The sequence below is a fragment of the Charadrius vociferus genome, unplaced genomic scaffold (genome assembly GCF_000708025.1).
Source record: "Charadrius vociferus isolate BGI_N301 unplaced genomic scaffold, ASM70802v2 scaffold31, whole genome shotgun sequence".
In the NCBI taxonomy this organism is placed as follows: domain Eukaryota; kingdom Metazoa; phylum Chordata; class Aves; order Charadriiformes; family Charadriidae; genus Charadrius; species Charadrius vociferus.
The window spans coordinates 443,864-457,479 of NW_009646966.1; the positions used below are offsets into that span (position 1 = coordinate 443,864).

At 38.0% G+C, this 13,616-nt stretch overlaps 1 protein-coding gene across 1 annotated transcript in view; it reads left to right on the forward strand.

Annotated features, from left to right (window-relative positions):
• The window catches only part of THSD7A (thrombospondin, type I, domain containing 7A), a 211,734-nt gene that overhangs the window by 133,046 nt on the left and 65,072 nt on the right, over positions 1–13,616 (forward strand). The window contains exons 7-8 of the mRNA XM_009895333.1: positions 3,323–3,514; positions 13,055–13,289. Coding sequence (XP_009893635.1) covers positions 3,323–3,514; positions 13,055–13,289 — 427 coding nt within the window. The remainder of the gene's footprint in view (positions 1–3,322; positions 3,515–13,054; positions 13,290–13,616) is intronic.

The window sequence follows — 13,616 nt, forward strand, 5'->3', positions numbered from 1 at the left end:
GAGCGACAGAGCACTGGAACAGGTTGCCCAGAGAGATTATTTCTACTTGCAGTCACTCCCTTTAGTGCAATTTGGATATTTTATCTCAAAATGTGTATCTGTTGCATAAGAGACAAATATTCAACTACATAGGCACTGTTTCTGAATATGGGTTATTGCTAGATTCCAGTTTTTAATGAACAAATCAACTGATAAATGGTGAAGAGTTTTCTTGATGAAAATTTCATGTTCTGTTTTCATCCTTCTGGTTTTTACTTTTTATCATTCTCTTGCTTAGACTATAAATAATTCAGGGCAGGGACCTTTGACTCATGTTTTTGGAGTTTTGTCTTCGACTCTTGTGCAAGATAAATGTGTATCTATAAAATTCAAATAAAATATTAGACTACACATGCCAAACTTTATCAAATGGAACTTTTTCTAAGTAGCTTTAGTCTTTACATTGGCATTATTCCCAGCATATGGTTGAGTGGTTCCTGGTAGTTGACTACACTACGCACTTTAAAAAGGAAGACAACAAAGGTCAAGTTGTTCGTAAAATCATTAGTGAAATGTCGGAAACAATTTAGTCTAAATAAAATATCTGCCCAAAGATAAGAAGTACCCATTATAAAACATTCCTTCCAACTGCGTATCTATGCTATTGAATTCATCAGAGAAGAATTGGACAGTTGACAAAACCTAAATGCCTAAATGGAAGGTACATATTTTGAGACTATTTTCTCTGTAAAAGCAAAGGATAAAAGAGGGCTTTCATTTTGGGAGAGGGTGAAGGCACTTTTTTTGGTCTGAAATATAAACTCAGACTGAAACTAATTTAACAAATTTCTTATTGTGACCCCAAATTTAGCTTGTGTTTCAGGTTAACACCACCTCAGTTGGCAGGCTATAAATAAGCTTGATATAGTATTGTACGTTTACAGTATGCCATACTTTATTGTAATAGTAGTACTTGCAAAGTGTGAAAGTATCGCAGCAGTTTACCTCATTGAGGCTTATCTGTTGATGGAACCATTTGAGAGTAAGGTTCACCCCTTTTCTAGCTTTTCTTTCCTATTCTTTGGAAAAGAAGTTTGCAGTCTGCTCCTTGGTCTTGTCCTTCAACCCGAACACATGCCGTTCTGATGAAGCAGGCAGGAATCCCTCCTGCATTGGTGTCAGGAATTGATGACCTGTGGTACCAGAGAAAGAGCAATTGATGCAAAGACTGAGTCCAGTGAGGGAAGCAGAACTTGACGTGGGAGATCTATGAAGCCTTTGGCAGGGCTCAAATTTGTATTTTTAATATGGGAAAATACAGCTATTGAGACTGACTGGATCTCAAAGGTCTTTATAATTCAGATGTTATGACTACTTTAGGCTATTTTAAAAGCATGAGCTGCAGGGCTTCCCCAGGTTTGCAGAGCCAAGGAAGATTGATGTTTGCAGTTCTGTTGTGCCTAAAGATTCTGCATGAATAAAATATTTGACACTGGTTAAAGGGATATAATATTGTATGGATGGCCCTTGTCTTTTCCTCTTTTTGTAAAGAATTAGGTCATTAATAATTCTGGGACTCATGACATGTCACTGGTACTGAAGAACCTCCCATTTTCAGGAACTCAGTATATCAGAGATTCTTATTTGAGAGGTTTTAAGACTCTGTAAACCTTGAATGACAAAAATGCAGTTTCTGGTTGGATTAGTGTTTGATTCATTTTATTATTATTCTATTAAGCAATAAAAGCCTAATTTGAGGCTTGGGTAAAGCAGTGTTTATAGATCTTTGGCTTCATTTACAGCATTCACAGTGCTCACTAAATTAGCTTTTCAGAATCCAGGTGGTGGTTATTAACACTGGCTGATGTCTATCATTAAATTATAGAGTACTTAATGATTATTTCTAATAAATGTTTTGTTGTATCGAAGACTTATGTTCATTGCAAATCATGATGAGACACTATTTTATTGACATTAACTATTAAAACAAAAGGGTTGACGTGATGGATCATAGCAAGTGCAATGCTATAGACACTCCTGTTCAGTCCTATCAAGGTCCTGTATGCTTCAATAACATCTCAGTAGATGAATCATAATTCAACAGAAGGTTTTATGAAGGAATGGCAAGGATCATATAACACAAAAGTCATTCAGATGCTCTTAAAATGTTATACTGTTCAGAAAATTAAAAAAAAAAAAAGTTTAATGTTTATGAATGAGACTGCCTCTTTCCATGCCTTGATTGTATGTGATTAACACAGCTTCGGAAGTCCAGTGTGCTCTTAGATACAACTTTTTCACAGTTTCTTGTTACTGGCATAACATATTGGGCTACTGCTCAGTTCCTGGTGCTTTTTGTTGCAAGCACTCTCTGTAAGTGGTTTGTATGACAACAAGGCTACAACTCCCAACCTCTCCCTCCCTCGTTCTTTTCCATCACCTGCTCCAAAGTGAAGATTTATCCTAAGGCTTTTGTCACTGTCAGTGAGACTTATTGACCTCTGAATATGTGATCATTTGTTCGTTCCTCACGTAATGGTTATTAACTGATTTGATTGGGAAATCAGATGTCACCTTATAAAACTAACCACTTTGTGATTAGGGTGCTGTTCAGACAAATCTCAGGCACAGTGCTCCCATGGTTTCCTTACTGAAAACAAGAGCAGCCCTGCTACATTAACACTAGCACTGTTTCATTAAACGATTTATACGAGCCTGGATTTTTTTATTATAATGAAATGTGTACATTGATGTGACAGAATGCAAATGCATAGATCTTTTTATATTTCCATGACACAAAGAGTGATGTATTATTGGTTTGGCTAACAAATGAAGATCTTTCTAACCAAACAAGACACTCTGCAGCTGACTGCAACACTCTTCATATTTTGATGCATAGCTGCAATTGAAAGGATGAATTGTAGGTTGTAAAACTGGCTGAGCTGGAAGTTAGGGTACTTTTCCCCTTCTCCCATAAACATGGATGAAGACAAGGTGATTAATGTATGTGCATTTCTATGTATACAGTTTTCTATAGGTGTATTATATATTCTGCTATTCACATTAGGATTTTCTGTGGAGTCAAACGTGTATTAACAAAATGAAAGCCTAAAGACCACCCAGGCTGGCATTCACTTCAGCAGAGTATCAGATTAAACAAGGTTTAAGCATGTTCTTCTAGAATCAAGGCAGAGGAGACAAGTCATTTTAATAAAAAAAATCTATTTACCTTGTTTATATAGTAGAACAGAATCTAATTTATTTGTGTACCCATCTGGACTAGATTGCTCATTTTAAGTTAATTTAACAAATGATAGACTGCTACTGGCCTTTTCTTTCCCAGGAGAAGAGGTTGACAGACAGCTGTGTAGAGATGCTATCTACCCAATCCCGGTTGTCTGCGAAGCTCCATGCCCAAAGGACTGTGTGCTCAGCATGTGGTCCGCATGGTCCTCCTGCTCACACACCTGCTCCGGCAAAACCACAGAAGGGAAGCAGATGCGTGCCCGCTCCATTCTCGCATACGCAGGTGAAGGTAAGGTCGCATACTCTTGCAGACTCCTGTTTGATGGTGAATTCTCAACTGTCTTTGCAATGTCAAAGTTATTTCTTGACCAACAGAAGCAAATTATTAGATGTGGTTGTGTTTTTTTAAAGACAGAAAAAATATTCAAATGCTTATCCTACATTTACTCATGGTACCTAAAGCTGTTTTAAAAAGGCGATTTAATTTGCTTATGTCAGTTGATGTTGCTTTTTTTATTATTCTGCATAATGTTACTGTTTTGATTTCAAATATATGGTTTTCCTGTTTTCTATAAAAATTAAACAAGGCATACGATTTACCCTATGCAGAGGTCTGTGAAAGATATTTATAGAGAATTGTTAGTTACCCTAGCTATAATTTAGGTCCAGTTTGGAAGTATATAAGTAAGAATGCTGAAAAGATGAATTCAAATGCTAACAAATGGCTTTTGTTGCTTCTTACCTCACATGGGTAACTAATGTTACCTCATTAACATTTTTATTCACAGTAAGACTTTGGTTTTACCCTGCAAATTCTCACTCATGAATGGTTTGCAACTATGCAAATGGTCCGTGTGCAGTGTCTCCAGCAGATGCAAAGAGAAGACATAGCTGGAATATAAAGGAGAAAAAGAAAAAGGTTTTAGATATAGGTTCATTTCTATTCTTTGATGATTTTCCATGCTTCTTGTAAATGGTTTTGTTTTGTTCTTAAGTATTTTGGGGACTAATAGAGCATGTGTATTCTATATGTAACATGGTTCTAAAATGGCTATATCAGGTGTGCCGGGGTCCAACTGGTAAAATGCCTTGTGCAACACTGGCAGCAAGGAGACATAGTCACCAGAGTCCTTGGAAAACAGCTACTCATGTGTGTTACTGACAGTAAAGTTAAACGCCTTCAATATAAAAGGATATGTAAATGTTTTAATTCTTCGTTAAAACTGTTAAGCATTTTATTACTTCAAAGTTAATCTTAAATTTAGCTGAAAAGTGAAACTTTTAACATAGGGAAGTAGTGAAAGAGAATACTCATTCTGAGAAATGGAGAAAGAAAGGGACAGACTTCATCATATCATAGAATCATAGAATTGTTTGGTAGGAAGCCAACTTAAAGATCACCTAGTTCCAACCCCCTGGCCATGGGCAGGGACGTCTTCCACTAGACCAGGTTACTCCAAGCTTTATCCAGCCTGGCCTTGAACACTTCCAGGGACAGGACATCCACAGCTTCTCTGGGCAACCTGTTCCAGTGTCTCATCACCCTCACAGTAAAGCATTCTTCTTAATATCTAATCTAAATCTCCCCTCTTTCAATTTAAAACTGTTATGCCTAGTCCTGTCACTACACTCCCTCATAAGGAGTCCCTCCCCATCTTTCCTGTGGGCCCCCTTTCAGTGCTGGAAGGCTGCTATAAGGTCTCCCCGGAGCCCTCTCCTCTCCAGGTTGAACAACCCAAACTCTCTCAGCCTCTCTTCATAGGAGAGCTGCTCCAGACCTCTGATCATCTTTGTGGGTCTCCTCTAGACTCATTCCAACAGGTTCATGTCCTTCTTATGTTGGGGGCTCCAGAGCTGGATGCAGTACTCCAGGTGGGGTCTCACAAGAGCAGAGTAAAGGGGGAGAGTCACAACCCTCGACCTGCTGGCCATAGTTCTTTTGATGCAGCCTAGGATATGGTTGACTTTCTGGTCTGCAAGTGAGCATTGCTGGCTCATGTTGAGCTTCTCATCTGCCAACAGCCCCAAGTCCTTCTCCTCAGGGCTGCTCTCAATCCATTCTCCGCCCAGCCTGTATTTGTGCTTCGGACTGCCCCGGCCCACATGCAGGACCTTGCACTTGGCCTTTTAGAACTTCATGAGCTTTGCACGGGCCCACCTCTCAAGCCTGTCCAGGTCCCTCTGGATGGCATCCCTTCCCTCCAGTGTTTGACTGCACCACACAGCTCAGTGCCAAAACACTTCTGTGTTTGCAAACACAGTTAATTTCATTGCTAAAAGTATACTGTGTATTTGACATTATTTGGGTAATTGTAAAATAATATGTAGCAGAGCAGGCTCTTTCAACCTTTTCCCTGAAAGGGACCTTTGCCACAAGTGTAAGATGCAATCAATCAGAACTATACTCATTTTAGTAGGCGATTCAAATAATAAATTACTTAGATGGATCTGTGTAACAAAGCAGAAATGCTCTTAAAATTAGAAACAAAATTGGTTTTACGTTGTCCTCTTTTTTATAGTGTGTCAAATTGACTCATTTTGAGAGAAACACAGAGCCACGTTTTCAGATGATAATTCAAATATACATATATTCATGTGCTTCTTGCTTTTCTATGTAGGTCAAGATAATAGATTTTCCATATGCTTATGCAGTTTTACTAGAGACAGATATTTAACATCCTGACAAGCATGCTACAGAAGTGGAAACCTAAATTACTCCAGAAAATGATTCCGTTTTCTTATGCTTCTTTTTAAAAAGTACCGATTTTATTCTGACTTCGGTACTTAACACATCTTGGGATAATTTACAAGGCTACAGATGAAGCAAAGCAGTTAAGCATAGTATGGGCTTCAGGTGTATGAATTTTGTCTGTTGCATAATGATCAGAACCAGCATTGAGTGATCGCAAAGACTGACAGGTCTCAAACCATGCAGGTAGTAGTGAAGAGATCCCTGAATTACTGCTGAGAAAGCCAACTCAGTACCTAGAAGTTGTAGTGCTTCAGCTTTGCTTGAACCCTGGCCTCTTTACAACTATTTTGAGATGAGTTTATTCTGTGCTTTTTTTTAAGGATACAAGCTGGTATGTCTACCTAGCTTATAGCAATTCACTCACATCTTGGTCAGATATCTTCACCACCATGCTCCTTTGCACTCTGTACAAACTCTAATGGATAAAAATATATAAATTAATAAAGGAACCTTCCAAGGCTTAGCATATCATTACAACTCCAGCTGGAAGGCACTTTTCACCTTTGCTTGTATTATATTCAAAAAGGATGTTTGGCTTTTATTTTTTATGCTTCACTGAAATTAGAGTTATTGTCATCTTTCTCCTCCTGAGTCTCTTATGCCTTTTAGTCATTTGCTGGCTGACAAATAACTGAATGACTTTTCACCTCCAGAAATGCATGACAAGGATCAGCAGTGTTCCCAAAACATGAAACACTGATTGTGTAGTTGGTGCTGGGAGGTCATTTTATGTTCTGGGGGCACAGAATATATTTGTGTATCTGAAAGCCTGTATTCTGCTGATATAAAAAGGAAGCTCTGCATGAACATTTTTTGGGAAACATGCAGTTCTCAGTTCTATTCAGAGCTTATAAAAATGCACGTTACTGTTGATGAAAACTCTGTAAACATCACGTGTAACTAGCAATCCCAAGTCTCAAGAATGTAAGACCAATAATTCCATTTACACATTAAAACCGAGTTCTGAAAATAGCTATCAGTTCTGTTGAGGTGAGCAGTCCCACAGGTGTTCCCTTTTGCATTTTTGAACCTTTCCTTGAACTGTTGGTGTGAGAGACAGACCAGGTTAGGTAGGCCATTTCATAGTAATTCCTGTATAATTTAGCCGTGATATTTGAGACTTTTTATTCAGAACACAATAGGTCAAATATATTGTACATGAATATATACAATTCCTATGATATAAGGATTAGACATTAATTAATGAAAGAATGTGCAAGTCTGTTGCCAGTCTATGAATAAGACTGAACTTGGCTTCTAAGATGACATAAGGAGTCCATGTTTATCACTGTGAGTCTTTAATCACATGCATCCTCCTGCTAGCCATGGAGAATTCGGTCTACAAGCCTGGCAACATCAAAGCGTTACAGGCACTGCATACACAAGGAATATTGCAATCCCTCCACGTATCTGAAATGCTTAATTCTTGTTCATTGGGGTACTTAAACATGAACACCCCATTGAAATTTTTGAGGGTCTGTAAATACATATGAAATAGGTTCTTTTATCTGGATCTCAGATGGATTCTTATCTAAGTATTGTCTGTGATTGTTCAGTTTCTCTCCTCTTTGAAATAAAAAATACTAAATTCTCTCATTTTGCTTGTTAATGTTCTCAGATGACTGTCTGTGATAGAGCTATTTCATTTCACACTTGAGACCTTATTTTCCTTCTTACTTCCCAGCTATCTATGCTGCTGAATTGGTTTGAAGAAACCATCAAGTTAGCATAACTGGCCACCAGGAAACAGCCACAGTATAATCGATTTTCTTGGATGACTTAGAATAGGAATAATTCAGTAGTATTATAATAATTCCTTGGTGACAAGAATACCTTCACAGGAAAGATTGAAGCCATATGTAAATTAGAGTAGTGAGAAAGTTTTCTAATGAGCTCTGGGATATGACTGCCCCTCCAGCACCACACTGACTTCTGCTGGAGCCAGGAGCTGACCTCAGCCGTATGCCCTCTCATTTCCTCATTCAGAACAACACCTCTTCCGCATGGTCAAACCCTACGCTGCAGAGCCTCCAGCACGGTGTGGTTATGCACATCTGGGATGGGCTTATTTATCTGCATTCCATGGAGAGAGAAAGAGTGAGAGAGGGAGTCTCTTTCCTCAGGATAAGGACTTTGTGTGGTTTGTGAGGTGACTCCATGTGGAAACTGGTGTCACAATAACCGTTTTTGATACTTTTTCTGACATCATTGTCCTCAGCATGAATATTTGAAAGGTGAAGTGATTTATAAATTTGCCTGTCTGTGTGCCTGCCTGTAGTGGTAGCTCATTTGTGTCACTGTCAAGTACATCTTCATGGTACAGTAAGAAACTCAGGAAAGTCATTGTGTCAAAATTTAAAATGACAGCAGAGGACATAAGGATGTTACCTGATACATCATATACTTGTTCTACATAAGTCTAGTAAAGGCATTGTATGCAGCTCAGCCTATCAGGGTTTGTCTGTTTTCGTTTTATTTTCTGCTTAACATTTCTGCTATTTTTTTTATTTCCTGTTTACGGTAAATCATATACAATTAGCAATAAGCAGTAATACTACTTTACATAGGCCATGACCTGAGACTGAAAAGTACTAAATAAGTCTTAATTTTTTAATAAATAGTAAATATCCAGGTTGTTTCTGTATTGATTGTATACTGCCATGGATTGACACTGCCAAATCAGTGTCATACAGCGTAACACTAATATTGTGGATACATTCCAAGTTTTAGAAGTAGTAAATGACTGATACTGATTTTGGAAAACTAAAGTTTAAAAAAAACCCCAACCAACAAGTCAAATGCAAAGAAGAAAATAATCCGCTTAAAAAGCTTAATTTAATAAAATGAGAGTGAAGGACGATTTTCTTGGAAATATTCTCTTAGGGCAGGGCTGCATATGCATGGTAATGTCTTACTATGGCAACTGTATGTTCATAGATTAGCCAACTATAATGCCAGGGCTATTTTGTGTGACCTCATATGTCATAGACTATTAAACATTACTGAGTTAGATAGTATTGAATATCAGTTGTCCATCTCATCAGGTATTCTGTTTGACAGAGGCCAATAGCTCATACTTATCACATATCTGCAAGATTGATTTACTGAACGTGTAAGGAATAGCTGGATCAAAGGAATTTCTTCTCAACTCTAGGCAAATCATGGTCGATACGCTTTAAAATTTTATTCCTGTTAAAATTCCCATGCACTTTGACTTCATAGTTGCAAAAGAGGAGTTATACTTAGGGCTTTTTAATGTGTTTACTCTTCTTACACTTACTTGGTTTGTTTGTTTTTAATTTTTGCATTTTCCTGACTTGAAATAATAGTGCTTGGTAATGAAATCTGATAAAGCATAGAATTGAGTAATTGTTTTCCCAGGAAACTGCTTATTCACCAAAGGATTAATTTTGGAGAAGACAGGGATTTTCATGAGTTTTAACTGATTTCAGCTGAAACAGGAATAAAAAGCCGCTTAGTTTTGGAAATGAGGAACCTGAATTTCCAGGCCAGACTTGCAAAGTGACCTGCCACCTGCGCGGGAAGGCGAGCTGGGGGAGAGGACATCACTGTGCTTCCCCTTTTGCTCAGGAGCCCCTCGGCTAAGATTCCTGCCTGGAGCGTGGGGTCTGGGCTTCGAATCCTATCCGAGAAAGGACTTGAGGACAGACCTCTCAATTCCCACGGGTGCACCCACACTCCTGTCCTGTTGTGTTTTATAAGACAGGTCCGCTTGGTTTGTATACCTGTTGTGGACCAGGTGAGGAAGTGTGAATATTTGCAGAACTGGAACAGGAGATCTGCACCAACAGGGCAGTCTTTGTTCTTTTGTTAGTGGTCTGCATGTACTGACCACAGCTGTCTTGGGGAAGTACGGCTGCCTCAAGGAGTGCCTAACTCGTCCCTAAAGCAAAGGATATATGAGTAACACCTCACTCTCTAGATTACGAGAGGCACTTCAGTCACATCTGTTTTCTCTAACTTGAAGATCATCCCAGCTGTTTGGAAATGCATATATAAAATTACACGCATTTGTAAAATGAGTGATATCAAAATGATTAATTAAAATTACCCTAAATGCTTTAAAAACTGCTAAGCATTTTAAAATATGGAAGTTATCAAGACAGTATCACAAAAAAGACTTATAATGTCCAATCCTTGTATATCCTAAAGCAAGATGGCCTACCCATTACCAGCTCCAAAGCAGGCAGAAAAGCAATCTAAGCATATGACAATTCTGTTACAGCATTCAAGGAATCTACCCTCATATCGCTGCTATTTTATGAGTAATATGCAATTCCCTCAGTAAAGCTAGCCTTTCATTTCCAAGTGTGCTTTGCTTAAGTATCCAAAACCAAAAAGAAACGCTTCAGCTCCAACTGGTTTTTGTACCTCAACGTGATCATTTTTAGTACTGCCAGGCAGTTATTTACAGTCATCTGATCATGCATTATATGAAATGGATTTAATATTATATGTCCCTTTTTCATGTATTCTGATAAAATTAAATGTCTATTTTATTTTTTTTCCTGTGATACACATTAATTTATATATTCCTGTCAAACCTGTCCTCATTTGGTGAAATGCTCTTAAAGTTGAGCAGCGCTGATCTTGTTACCCCTATGCAGATGTTGTAAAGGGCATTTCTGACTGCCAGTTTTCAAACCCCTTCTGCTTTTTCTGTAGCTATTTTAATTTGAGGGAGCACAAGGGAATAGAGAGAATAGCATGCTATAAATAAATAGTCTATTTTTTCATAATACAAAGATTTGGTACTAGTGACAGGTGTTTTATATTTCAATAATATTATTTCCACATTTTGTTCATTCTTTACATAGTTTTTTAACTACTTGTTTAATCTGAACAGAACTGGGTTCCCACTGAGCTGCAGACATTCATGCCCCAATGTTTTTCATTTACAAGTCAATGTCACTCTCATTTTTCCCCTGAACATACGTACTTGCATAGCTGTCAAAACTGAATCTAAGTTGTCACTTTATTCTCAAATGCCTTAGGAACTGGTGGTTATGGCATCCATTCCTGGGGAAACATTTCTTTGCACACACCCCCCTTTAATTTATGAATTTGCTTAAATGTTTCTCTGGTGTTGATCTAACATCAGATGGAAATAATTAATTTAGTATCCTTCATTATCTCTTCTAAATTCTCCTTTTTTTTTAACCCTTATACTGGGGGAAAATGTCTAGAGTCCTCATGTGAATCAATTTTCTCTCCAATGCCAAATAATTTGTGACTTTACTGTCTTTGCTTTTTGCTAATTTTCAAAATACACTTACTTTCCTAATTTCCTTGCTTATATTCCTCTCTGCTGGTCTTAGCTGGAAGATTTTTTTTCCTGAAGGAAGCTGCTTGAATAACACCTTGAAACTGAATACATAACCATAATTTGTTTTACCATTTGTGTTTTTTTTATTTCTTTTTTTAGGAAAACGCATTAGACATATTTTGTCTTGATGCTTTGCATATCGACATATATTTTAAGCAAATTTGGTAGATTTGAGTTGCATCCATTCTGAGCCAAAAAACCAATTTGATTCCAGTCATTTAATGACATTCACATGTTTTTAGGTTTTTCTAATCCCCCTTTGCAAAATTTAAGATTAGCTAGTCTTTGGCATGACGCGTCAGTTAATATGATGTTTGCTGTTGCCTGGTTGCATCAATATTTTTATCCCAAAGTCAGAAGTTAAAAATATCTCTATGGAAATAATTTGAGAGTTTGGATTTTGTCCTGTGTTTTCATTACAATGGCCCTTTCTTCATGTTTGCTGCAGATCTAGGCATCCCATAAAAGCACCTTGGGATATGAAGCTTGTGATACTTGACTGAATTGTGTTGGAGTACTCGAAGTATCCATTGTTTCTTTGATTACATTTAGTTTTTTGTTTAATTTCTCTCAACAATGAGTGCTTAAAACCCCTTCCCTCTTGCATGTCTGTAGAGCAGGAAGGAGGTCAACCTAAAGTTCAGCAGTGGGATATAAAGGCTAACACGCTGTCTGACATGTGCTTGGTGTGAACATACATTTTTCTTTTTAGAGAAAAGCATTGTATGGCTTAAGTGCAGTAACTACTAAAAAGCTCCTCTTTCAGTTATCTTTCTTGCTGCTGTTGTCTTTTAGGAAAGACTAAAATGTAATTTAGATTTTCCTTGGCTTTCCATCACCTGGAGATGGGAGCCCTGTTGTTCCTGTGTAGGCCATGAATGTTTAAATTGATTCTTAAACCTAGATTCTGTACATCTAGTAACACCAGAGTTGTAGCAGGTGTGCTGCCTACCCACAGGGCTAGACACCGAGTAGCCTATGATCAAGTCTGATAGGAAAGACTTCCTCTTTACTCATGGAGGATTGGGAGGCCAGATTAGCTTTGAAGTGCTTGAATATAAGAAATGGAACGTACTATCTGAAAACAGGCACAACAAAGATAGCATTGTCTGAGCTTTTCTTCGCAATTATTGACACATGAATGCATTTTAGTCTTAACCTGCAACAGCCTTTGTTATCTCAATCTGGATGTGAAATTGCCAGCTGTGCCATCCTCTTTGGTAATTACGTAACATGGATAAATACCCACAGGGAGCTCAGACAAGAGCGCCAAAAATCTTTTTAATTGATCCATGACTTAGACATAAACAGCGGTCTCTACACATGCATAACTAGAACATTTAACCATTTCTTCTGCCTGGAGCCTTCATACTTCCTTATGTGGTATCTTAGTCTCTTTTAGAGAACCCCAAAATAAAAAGGCTGTAGATTTACTCCGAGCACATTAAAGTAGCATGTTATCTAAGTTACGATTATTTTGGCATCTTTATTGTACACATTTACATTTACTGTCCATGTACATTCTGTTCTGTGTAGTCTGTTGACTGAAGTTTGTCAATGTCCGTATTGGGCATAAGAAGAGGAGGAAGAAAGAACAATGTTCCTTTCATGTAATCAAAGTGATAATATATAACTAATAACATTTCAAAGTGTTGTGTTTGTTTATTTTTTTAATAAAACACTTCATTTCCTTCCACTGCGTGAACTTTTGCCCTGTTTTATTGTTCCAGGAGGAATGCAGTGCCCAAATAGTAGTGCCCTACAGGAAACGCGCAGCTGTAACGAACACTCTTGCACTGTGTATCATTGGCAGACCGGCCCGTGGGGACAGTGCATAGAGGATACGTCTGTCTCTGCTTTCAACTCCTCTGCCAGCTGGAATGGGGAGGCCACCTGTTCCGTGGGGATGCAGACAAGAAAGGTCATCTGTGTGAGAGTCAACGTGGGACAAGTGGGGCCAAAAAAGTAAAGACCTTAAAAAGTATCTTCCTGCTGTAAATATCTTTGGATTTTACTGCTCTATATTTATATCAGCAATGACTGCATGCAAAGACAAAAAGACCCCCATCTTTGTGTTCTCATAAGGGAACAATTTGTCTTTTAAAAAGAAAAAACTCAAGCTACAGAAGGATTATAAAATACCTTTCTCACTATTGATTTTTATGGGTGGCATTTACAGTGGTGATATTGCTGACAGCTGACTGACTGCTAAATCCAGTTGGCCCCTTGCCATCTTCAGGTCAAGTCAAGATAAAAGTCTTTAGGCAATGTGTGTGGTGTGCAGTGCAGCAC